The following is a 12,291-nucleotide window of genomic DNA, read 5'->3' as shown; positions in this document are numbered from 1 at the left end:
TAGGTAAGCTCTCGAATTGAATTTCACCCCACCGATAAGGTAGACCAACGATCTGAAACGTCGACGCTCTTCTGTCGCGCGCTCTATGATTTAGAATGATGATTTCAGGAACTACTTTAGGGTAAATGATTCATGAATCCCACTTGTTTGATGATTATGTAAATGAAAGAACACTGTAACCTCTCCCTAAACATCCAAAGGCTCTCCCTCTTCAAACATTTAAAATCCGCCATTTTCTTAGCTTCTCTGGGTTTTTCAAAATAGAATGAAAGACAACTTTTCATCTGATTTCAATTTGTTCCTCTTAAATTCTGAAAATAAAAAGTTATCTCCCTCAAAACATTGACTATATACCGCAGTTCACCAGAGTCCATAACTGCGAAAAGACCAATTTTCGTTCTTCACGCATCTCCACTACGCATCTTCGTCCTGATTGGCGGATACTCCCAAACGAAGTGGAAAGCGATTAGCAGAGAGCTCGCTGCGTTCCCCTACCATCTTCCAACCTGCGCGTCGCAGTTATGGACTCTGGTGAACTGCGGTATACATACTTGTTTCTGGTCATAAATAGGTCTATCTTATATCTCATCTGTAGTTGCCTCAAGATTACTCCAAAAATACAATTAAATAACTGACATTTTATAATTCTTACAGATATGCTGCAGAAGATCAAGAAGAATTTGAAGAAACCAAATTATCTGGGAGATCCAGTGACACGAAATCAATTGGTAGCCTTAGCCAACACTTCTTTGAAAGTGATGAGGATGAGAAATATTATGGCACCTGTAATGGTTACGTTTCTCAGCCTGGTAGCAAGTCAAATTTATTATTATGCAGCGAATGTGACCAGCAAACTCGTACCTGTACTTACAGACCACAAACACCTGGTTCTTGTTGTAGTAGATACATCGAGGAACGTATTGAAGATAGACAGGGAACTTCTCGCATCTATAAAAGTCCAGTTCGCGGGTCTTCTCCCTGGTCTTTGCACCCTGATCAAGATTACAGTGGTCAGTCGTCTTCACCTAGATCGGTGTGTCAGGATTATCAGGTACGAAGAAGCTGGTCACGAAAATGTGAACTGGAACATGACCAAAAAGACTGTGAAGATTTAGAGCAGGATGACAATAGTCCTACCTGTGAGATTTGTCATGGAAACGGTCAGGTTGTTCAATGCGAACACTGCGACTTTTCCAGCGACGGCGATCTAATATGTTTTCAATGTCAAAGCGAGGAAGGATCATCGAATGGTCAGAATTGTCCTCATTGTGAGAAAAATAAAAGAATACTCGAAAAGAGATTGAACAATGGAAAGTACCCGGTAGATGCTGTGGTAAAAATTCAAGTTAATGATCATATGGTCTCTGTAGACTCGGATGAAACGTCTGAAAGTGACTTATCTAATAATCATCATCATCAAAGAAGTACAATGGAACGATTAGATACTATTGTCGAGGCAAAGGGAGACACTGCCAGTGAGAATGACGAGGAAAACGGGGGTACAAAAATTAATGGAACTAGCAGTGCAAGATATCTCAATTATATGATCGTATTATTTCTGTAAATAAACATGGTTAAGGTAATTGTGGTTGAGCTACGGATACTGTTGGTACATGGAGAATATTGTCTTGTTGATATTAGCATTTGAAGGAATAATAATTGCAAATTAATACTAAAATTCTTGAAAAATTTCATGGTATATTGTACTGTTATTCATTGTTATACTATTATACTATTTGTACTTGTAATACCAATAGTATACTATTATAATATTTTATATTCTATAAAATTATACCACTTTGGTAGTATCATTCTCTCTTTTACTCAATCTATTCATAAGAGCTACTTTATTAAATTTATAACAAAAACTTTATAGACACGCAACAACGATACTCTCCATTCGAGACGAAACATTTTGAAAAGTCTGATGAAAAAAAGAAATTTCATCAACTTCTCAAAATGTTTCGTACTTCATAGATTGATCGACATCGAAATCTGTTGCCGTATGATATTTTTCGGCGCCGTAGCTCAACTCGCATGTAAATAAACTGCCAGAAACATTCATCCGTATATCCGTAGAATTTGTATAGGATAATAGGTAACTCGTAATAATTTAATATGGTGAGAGTGAGAGAAAAGGGAGACTGAAAGAATGAGGGAGGAGAGAAAGGGAAAAAAAAAAGTTACATTTATTAACATTCGACACGCGCAGTGTTGCTGTGAGCTAAGATCCTTAATGCAACGATTGCCACGTTATACCATGCGCAACTTTTAGAATGGGTTTGTGCAGAAATCATGTTTATGTTTTTAATTATATGTTCTTTTTCTTCACAATTTCTTACACAACTACATTCAACAAATTTGAAATTTTATATACATACAACCAGTCAATTTACAACATAAACTAACAAACTAATTGAAACAAAGAAATTACAAATTTATACAGTTTAGATGTTTTGTATTTCCAATAATGAAGATTTGTACACAAACCCGTGCTAACTCATGTTCGGGACCAACTAAAACTACCACCTTGTACATCATTGCTTCTAACTTCTGCTTTCATTTTCGGTTGTTACTTGTATTATTTCAAATGTAGATCATTTTTATTGGCATATTTTATTTATGAATGTTTCAATACTATATTATTTGAAAAGAAACAGGTTACTGTAAAAAAAACACTGAGACTGTCCTGTTTTTACAAATCAATTTACACGATATGTAGAAAATATTCTCTTTTTTAATATATTTTTCGTTTCGAAAAACCAGCAACCAAGTACATAAAAACTGCAGGTGTGAATTGTATTATTAAATGTGGACTCCTTCCCCTCGTAGCAGGAAATAATTTTCCTCGAGAACCTTAACGGGACCGAAAATCTCTACATTCCAAAAATAAAAATTGAAACGGGATCATTAACGCCTCCCCCTATTTTCCATTATGTCTTTCATTATTTACTACTGCTATTGTTTATGTTAGAATGATTCATCTAAAGCTCTTCTTTAATTGTAAGAATTTTTCTAATTTATTGTAGGGGAGGTATATTAAATCTAAAGTCACCCGTTCATATAATATGTAAGTGAAAGCGAAGACGAAAGCAGAATACATCTTCCGAACTAAAAAAACAAATACGAAGCGATTTGTAATAAGTATAGTGAATTTTTTAGTGTTTATAAATTATCAGATAGACTTTAATAGTTAAACGCATTTTTTTAACCTTCGATTTCTACTTTGTAAGCACATGTATCGCTTAACCAAATGAGAATCTGATTTATATAATAAAATGTGTAGTGTTTGAAAGTGACAAAAGAAAAATGGCTAGGAATGTGGAAATTTATGAAGAATGTATTACATACTTAAATATGACTTTACATTTGTTATAAAATGAAGAGGGAATTTTTAGTAAAATTTAAACGAGAAAGAGTACGATTATATATTGTTTTTTCATTAAATTAAAAATTAAAATATAATCTCAATTTTACATAAATAATTTTACAATTGTAATTAAAATATACATAGTGTCTCTGAAATTCTTCAGATGGCATTATGAAATAAATGAATTAAATTTTAAGAAAGTCGAATTTACAAAATTAATCGGATATCTTTGCGATATTAAATCCATTCACAACTGTTTAAATGATATTGATTTTATTCAGATGTTTATTGGTGTTGAAAAGAAGATAAAGTATTATATATCGTCATAGATGTGTCAGGTTAGAAAATGACGGTTTGTGAAAGGTTGTTAATAATCAAATGTGCGATATTATTCAGTCGATTGGTCGATTGTTATTATAACTATTCAACTATATCTTGTGCATGAGAATCTCCTGATTGCCTATTATAATTAATCACGAGATGCGATGTTCGAATGCAATGCACGAACATTTTTCATTAAGCCATATTGTACCTACTTAAATCATTTTTACGAGAATTTCTCTGATCATTTTGTGGATTATCATTTAATATTTGTGCCAAGATTCGTCGTCGTCTTCCATACATTTTTCATATTGAAAATGATTCTTTACTTATTAGGCTATTGCAGATAAAATTAAATTCCGACAAAATTTTATAACACGAATTTAATATATAACTGAGAAATATGAATTTAAACTTTCTAGAGGTGTGCGAGTACTCGTAATTTACAAGCCGAGCTGAACTCGCTTCGATTGTTCGAGCCGAGTCGATCGCTTGAATTTACCGAGCTACTCGAAATCGACGAACTGTTTGATATAAAAGCGAGCTAATCGAAAAAATCGAACTACTCGAATATTCGAGCCCGTGTGAAACTTCGATTTACGAGGGCTCGAATATTCGAGTAGTTCGATTTTTTCGAGTAGTTCGTCGATTTCGAGTAGCTCGGCAAATTCAAACGATCGACTCGGCTCGACCGATCGATCATTGTTCGACTCGAATAAATCGAGTACTCACACACCTCTAAAATTTTCCCGCGTATGCTTACTCGCAAGTGGTAGGGCCAGACTTCTATATATGCAGATGGCCCCTTCCCTACATAGTCTCCCTCCGCGGGAATGCCCACAAGGAAAGAAGGGCAGCAGGGGTAGCGCCAGTTTCCACAATTTTCCTCTTATTATATATTTTTTATCATCTATTATAGATATTAATATAAATTTGTTATATAAAGTTATGTACATTGAATATCACATTATTGAATTAAAACCATGCACAATTTAATTCTATTACTGTTGTACCATCCTTCTAAATGATTTATAAATAAGTGCCAATGGTATACAAAGTTTATGTATGTTTTAGATAAGGAAAACTAATTACTAGTTGAAATTCTAATTAAATCTGTATCTCCATACGGTTATATTGATATAATGAATGTTTGCTAAAGTTGAATACTGATTACCATTACGTTCCACAATATGGTTCAGAAAATTCTCAATTTACATTTCAATTAATGCTATAATAATATTAGGTCAGTTCATATGAATTCATGAATTGTCTTAAATAATACAAAGCATTTGTATTAAGATTATTATTAGTTTATTTAGTCTAAATTAATTTTCTGGTTAAACATATTCAGCTCGTAACTAATTTCATAATTAATTATTATTACAATTGAAATTCGCAAGCTTCTAATAATAATTTTCCAATTGTACTGAAAGCTATTAATTTTCAGTTATTTTTTATAAGATGTGAATTAAAAAAGAAATTATTTATTTCAAATGATTATTGTTGAGCTGATTATGTTTGACCACATCAATTAATTGTAATTTTTTCTACATTCTAGCGTAACAGCGTTAAACAAACTATCCAATAAAGTAAATGAAACAAGAGGCAAGTTTCTCGATGAATAGTCACTCAGGAATAAAATTACAACTTAATATGGTTGCGATGTTAAATATTAATTAACATTTAACGAATAATTTTTTGTAAATATTAATATAAATATTTATAGTGATAATAAATAGTATGAGTACGTGTAGAAACTGTGCGAGGAGTTGTGCGAAAGGTGCCGAATTTGAAAGGAGTATTATTTCTTAACAACAATAAACAATATAAAATGAGAAAATAGAAAATTCTGCATGCCAATGAATATAATAATGGAGGATAGAAAGTGCATCCAAATTTATTGTTTTAAGTTTATTTAACACTTTTACTTGTCAAATGAGTTGGTCGCCGTATGCCCGAACGTTTAAACACTATGGAGATTGCACGCGGTATCGCGTGATCGGACATTGTCCAGGACTCATGCGATATCGCGTGAATGGCAACGAAGGTGTTTAATTATATTTTTTTTCTACTAACGTTTATTTAATCTAACACCGGAATGATATTATTTCGTACAACTTTGTGTATGAATGTATGTACGAGAAAAAGAAAAAGGGAGGTAGTGAGTGTGAAAGTTTACTTCCAGTTATAAAGAATTGACCAAAATATTGGCATTAAGATAATAGTGCAACATTGCGAGTGTTAAAAGGGAGCCATCAAACGGGAATCATAAATAAACATAATGTAAGGAGAAAAGTATCACAGCAAAATACGATTGTAATTATCAATTACACCCTTAATGATCGTGCATTTCATAAATCATCGATTATGTACTCGAACATCTGCCTATGAGCGAACACACGTCGTTTTTGTCCATTTCTATCCGAATATACGTTCTCTTCTTAATCATAGAAGTTATTTTGGAATTTTCGAAACTTAGCTGCGCTGCTCCCATATGTAAGTGTAAATGTACGATCCGATATATCAGTAAGAATACAAAAATATAAATAGACGATTGAAATTAGGAGGAAGTTTCTTTTTAAATACCTTGCAACCATGTGTTTATTTAGAATTGATCTTTTTATGTTTTATTGTTGCACGTGTCGTGTGGTTAATATTATTATTTTATGTTAAATTCTAAATATTTAAATACGATACGTCAATTATGATTTCAAATCTAAATATCATCCCGCGTTTTTATATATCGCTAAACTAAACAATAGAACTTAAAAATTTGATGAGTATCATTTTGAATAATAAATATACAATTTTAGATATTCTTCTTTGTAGCCCATTAAACATTTTACGAATGTAATATATTAACATCCTATGACGTCTTTCTCTTGCGTACCAAGAGAATGATGCATAACGTTTCGTTTGCTATTTTCAATGAATCATTCATTCCTTTGTAAAATATATGATTGTATAACATTAGTGCCACTAATTGTAAGATAGATGCGCTCAAGCGAGCGTGGTTGCATATATTTAGGCAATCTAAGATAATAAATATACATACATGAAATAAAGAAATGATTATTTATTTAATTGTAGAGAACACTTGACTATTCAAAATCATTTCTCCATAGTATAATATATAATATATATAAAGACTTTTATATATTATAAGAAAAACATTTAACCGATCGATTTTGCTGGAGATTTGAACCCCGGATCTTCTGATTCTGGTACCGGCCGACTGTTCTAACTATTAACCTATCCAGGCGAATTTCTTCTCTCACTCTAACAAATGGGTACAGCTTGCAATAAATATGCACTCAATAAATTACGTTTTTGTGTCCCTTTCAATCTATAATTCTCCAATTTCACAATCAGTTAAAAAATAAAGTATTCTAATGCCATTGAACACTTTAATATGCTCAAATACAAATACTGTATGCAGCAATAAAACATGCAGTTGTGTGCAGCCGTTTTGTTATATAATTTAAAAAAGGTTATAAAAACGGTAGGGTCGTAGTTCGGCCATATTGCTTCGATAAATGCATTCGATTAATCGATATTGTATTGATGCAACTCTAATAAATAATTGACACGGGTAGATAGAAATGAAATTTCCGTTTCAGATCGTCAGCAAATATCTTGAATTTCGATAAATTTGGGGTCATGCCATTGAACCTAATATTACAATCCGAGTGCATCCCCGAACGCAACGACCTAGCGTTCTCTCTTTTTAATATATCTGTCTTCTTTCTGATTTTATGTTCTCCCATACATGCGCGCATCCTAGGACTATCTATACATATGAATCGCGGCACGCCTGGTGTTGCTGCGTAACCGTAATCTCAAAGCCAGCGCCTCCTTCTTTGTAGACCACTTTGAATGGTTAAAGTCAATAATTTTCAACGATATTGTTAAAATAATTTGGAAAAATCTAATTGTTCGTTTATGAGAATACCAGTGATACGATTGAAATAATATATGATATTGAAGGAAGTGGCTTAATATTTTACAAATGATCAATATACAGGGAGACCTGGGTTCGAGGCTAGGGTCGGAAAGCCGTATGCGCATGTCACTTGATTTGGACGATCTCTTTCTGTCGTGGCATCTGGAGGTGAGTGGTTGTTCGTGATTTTCGCATAGGACTATAATCCGACAATTTTCATACCGGAAAGGTAGCATCGAACGTCAGGTACGGAATAAAACAACGAACGAAATACCAGAGAATTGTGTTGTGACAACAGTTTTGCGGAAATATTGTTTTTTTCGGTGAAATACAACGTTGGAAAACAGACGCATGGCTTATGGCTATAGTTGCCGGCTGTTCGAACGCGGTCCACATGCTGATCTTCGTAAAACTCATTTGTCATCACTTTTAACATATTGAATCTTGCAATTAATCGTTGATCGTACGAAAAATCTATGTGATTCAACGAATAATTGACAGAACGTGATTTCCAAATGAATAAAGTTAGAAAAATGCAAATAACCGGATGCAGTATGGCGGTCGATCGCTTGTCAGAGTTAAAGTTTCAGTCACGAGTTCCTGCAGTCCTGAGAATATTCGCAATGTAAATTTTCTAACTGTGCCTTTCGTGATACCAAAAATATGTTAATAAAAATAATTGTATTGATGTAACGAAAAAAGAGCTGTAATTGGTTGATCTCTTATAATTAAAGCATCAAGATATGCATTAGAAGCCTACTGGAAATCGTGTGCAACAACGACCTTGTGAGACGACTTTTCGCCGACAATGGAGTTTGCTTGCTGATTTCCAGTGTGTCAAATTATTGAATCAATTATTTTTATTATTCGAATATTATCGTTGTTTTAAAGGGGTAAGTGGAAATGGTATCACTTGAAAAAGGAGAAAATCGGCAATCAAGTGGTATTTATGTTAATTTCCAAATTTAATGCATTAATTACATAATATAAAGTCTTCGCGGTATTTATTTGTAAATAAATTCTTAATTTATAAATTTCTTTACACATTTTGTGGCAATTTAATGTAATTTTTAATTAGTTACTTCCAAAATTTTTTGAATATGGAAATTTAAAATACTGAAGTCGCATAGAATTGTTAATTTTTTTTTTTTTAACTTTTTTTAATAAAAAGTTTGTAGAGAAAGTAATTACAGCCCTTTTCATCCGAAAATTGTACCAAATGGCATCATGTAATATGAAGCGTCAAGAAAGTCGTGGCAACATTGCAATGTTCTGGCCATCTACAAAATGGCGGTCAGTTCCGTTCTGGAATATTCAGATACCGCCACGTGGACGCTAGAACAAAGACACCTGCTACTCTTTTAAGTAATATTAATAATTGTTAGGTTAAAATATTTTTTATAATAATTAATATCTTCCCACGTGATTCTGTAAATATTAAAATAATTATTGTCGGTTCAAAATTCCAAGTACATGAAGTATTATTCGCGACATGTAACCTGGATATAATTGCCTTAAGTAATTCTTCCTTCGCGTTCATTCAGTACTAAATATAATTAAATATTTCACAATATATTTGAACTTAAAATTTATATAATGTTTTTTTTTTATGTTTTTGTACAGTTAACTAAGAAAGTATAAACAAAGCTTCACCATGGGTAAAGAGAAGATTCATATTAACATTGTCGTCATTGGACACGTCGACTCTGGTAAATCTACCACTACTGGTCATTTAATTTACAAATGTGGTGGTATCGACAAACGTACCATTGAGAAATTCGAGAAGGAAGCCCAGGAGGTAATTAAAACAATTGAAATTATTCTTTAAAAATTAACAATTTCACTGTTTAGTTTCACTTGGTACAGTGAAGATTACTTGAAATTACATTTACAATTGCAATATTTAATACCTTGAATACTAAATATGATTTCATTTTTAGATGGGTAAAGGTTCCTTCAAATATGCCTGGGTATTGGACAAACTGAAGGCAGAACGTGAACGTGGTATCACTATTGATATTGCTCTGTGGAAATTTGAAACCTCAAAGTACTATGTTACTATTATTGACGCTCCTGGACATAGAGATTTCATCAAGAACATGATTACTGGTACATCACAGGCTGACTGTGCTGTATTAATTGTTGCCGCTGGTACAGGTGAATTCGAAGCCGGTATTTCAAAGAACGGACAAACTCGTGAGCATGCTCTGCTCGCTTTCACACTCGGTGTAAAGCAGCTGATCGTTGGTGTTAACAAAATGGACTCTACTGAGCCGCCCTACTCTGAAACACGATTCGAAGAAATTAAGAAGGAAGTGTCGTCGTACATCAAGAAGATTGGTTACAATCCCGCCGCTGTTGCATTCGTGCCGATCTCTGGTTGGCATGGGGACAACATGTTGGAAGTATCCTCCAAAATGCCCTGGTTCAAGGGATGGACCGTTGAGCGCAAGGAAGGCAAAGTAGAAGGAAAATGCCTTATCGAAGCCCTCGATGCTATCCTTCCACCGACTAGACCCACAGACAAAGCTCTCCGTCTTCCCCTGCAAGTGAGTTTTGAATTAAATAAAATAAACTTAACATTTCTATTTCGTGATGATAATACTATTAACTCATTCGCGGTTTCCACCGGAGGATTTTTTTATCCGTTGATGGCTAGAGATGTCTGATTAAAATTAATTTTTTAAAAAATCATCAGTTTATAAGAATGTGTATCTTCTAATATTAAATACAATTACAGGATGTCTACAAAATTGGTGGTATTGGAACGGTACCAGTTGGTCGTGTAGAAACTGGTGTGCTGAAACCCGGTATGGTCGTCACGTTCGCCCCCGCTGGTCTGACCACTGAAGTAAAATCTGTCGAAATGCACCACGAAGCTCTGCAAGAGGCTGTCCCCGGTGACAATGTTGGTTTCAACGTCAAAAGCGTGTCCGTTAAGGAATTGCGTCGTGGTTACGTTGCTGGAGATTCAAAGAACAACCCACCCAAGGGTGCTGCTGATTTCACCGCACAGGTCTGTATTTAAAATCAATGTACATTAATTGTAACCATTAGCACAATGATAGAAACTATGTAAACTTCATTCGCGGTTTCCACCGGAGGGTCGTAGGGTCTGGTGATGGTCGAAGACGACTGAGTGCTTAGGAAATTTAATAATTATGTCATGGCATTTGTTCGCTAAATGGTTAAAATAAAATTGATTTCTTTTTCTGTAATAGGTTATCGTGTTGAACCATCCGGGTCAAATTAGCAACGGATACACGCCAGTGTTGGATTGCCACACTGCTCACATCGCGTGTAAATTCGCTGAGATTAAGGAGAAGTGCGATCGTCGTACCGGCAAGACCACCGAACAGAATCCAAAGGCTATCAAATCCGGAGACGCTGCCATTGTCACGCTGGTACCAAGCAAGCCCATGTGCGTCGAGGCTTTCCAAGAATTCCCTCCTCTGGGACGTTTCGCTGTTCGTGACATGCGTCAAACGGTAGCCGTTGGTGTTATCAAGGCCGTTACTTTCAAGGACAACGTTGGCAAGACAACCAAGGCTGCCGAAAAAGCCCAGAAAAAGAAATAACTAGTTTCCGTACATGTGTATCGCCAGATGGGCTTCGGCGTATAATAGCTGAAGTAGTTTACCTCCTTTCTTCACGTTCCTCGCGCGAAAACAGCGACACGTTATTCCCATCGCGGACCACGATGTTTTCTACGAAATCGCGACCAATGGTTAAGAGTAATAGAAACGATAAAGAATCGCGACGACTGGCATTTTATGTGCACGAAGTAGCACGATCGCCATATTTTTTTGATATTCGTATATTCCATTTGTCCAAATGGTTGCTCCGTCACTTTTCTCATCGCAAGGAATTTCGTAGGAAAGGTAAAGGGTCAACGATTGCGAATATGCATACATCCTGCTCCTCGCTTGCTAGAGTTCCGTGAAAAAAGAATGTAAACTACGTAAGCTACTTATAAACATCTGATTTCACAAGAACATCAACAAAAAAAAAACATCATAATTTAGCTCGGCTTAATTATATTTTCTAATTATTATACGGAAATAAATCCTATATCTGCGATATTCGAAAAAACATTCATTATTATTTTTTGCCGTCATTTTATAACTAATTATCGATTAATCATCGCCATCCTCTTATCGTATAAAATGCTTTATACTTCTGACATCATTTTCTAGAAAGCTGCTTTCTATTATTCAAGGAAACGTTATTTTTATCGTTTATCATGAATGGGATATATATATAAATATATATATAACAGTTTAAATAATATCGATTAAGGAAAAAGAATAAGTACTAGTTTCAGTACAAATTTAGTTGAGAAGGTGGGACCTGTTTTTTATTATTACTTTCCAATTACCTGAATGGGTAAGGAATTGAACTGCTGAAAATATATACACACAATACATTTTTCTAGGATATATTTCTTTACAAAGATTTACCTTGCATTTTTACATGTTCTACATTGGATGAAAAACACGTGCTGAATACGATTGCGCTCTGCAACGGGTTCAGCACTTTTAGCCCGCGATTTTTCTATAGTTGAGATCGGTTAACAACGGTATTCTGTACATACATATAAATAACAGTATCAAATAAAAGTGAATAAAGGAATACGGAACAACAATTTGGTTGTGTT

At 34.2% G+C, this 12,291-nt stretch overlaps 1 protein-coding gene across 2 annotated transcripts; it reads left to right on the top strand.

The window, feature by feature from the left end:
* Positions 1-7,793: 7,793 nt before the first annotated feature.
* On the top strand, positions 7,794-12,279 carry LOC114875733 (elongation factor 1-alpha). Of its 2 annotated transcripts, none has more exons than XM_029186357.2 (5): positions 7,794-7,880; positions 9,258-9,432; positions 9,575-10,183; positions 10,375-10,650; positions 10,856-12,279. In XM_029186357.2, exons 2-5 carry the CDS (start codon positions 9,289-9,291, stop codon positions 11,210-11,212), a joined length of 1,386 nt encoding a protein of 461 aa, XP_029042190.1. In that variant the 5' UTR covers positions 7,794-7,880; positions 9,258-9,288; the 3' UTR covers positions 11,213-12,279. The 2 variants fall into 2 exon arrangements, with proteins under 2 accessions (XP_029042190.1, XP_029042191.1); XM_029186358.2 differs by lacking the exon at positions 7,794-7,880 and adding an exon at positions 8,914-8,999.
* Positions 12,280-12,291: the final 12 nt, after the last annotated feature.

The sequence above is a fragment of the Osmia bicornis genome, chromosome 15 (assembly GCF_907164935.1).
Source record: "Osmia bicornis bicornis chromosome 15, iOsmBic2.1, whole genome shotgun sequence".
Taxonomy (NCBI): domain Eukaryota; kingdom Metazoa; phylum Arthropoda; class Insecta; order Hymenoptera; family Megachilidae; genus Osmia; species Osmia bicornis.
This window is presented reverse-complemented; position numbering and strand designations above follow the sequence as displayed.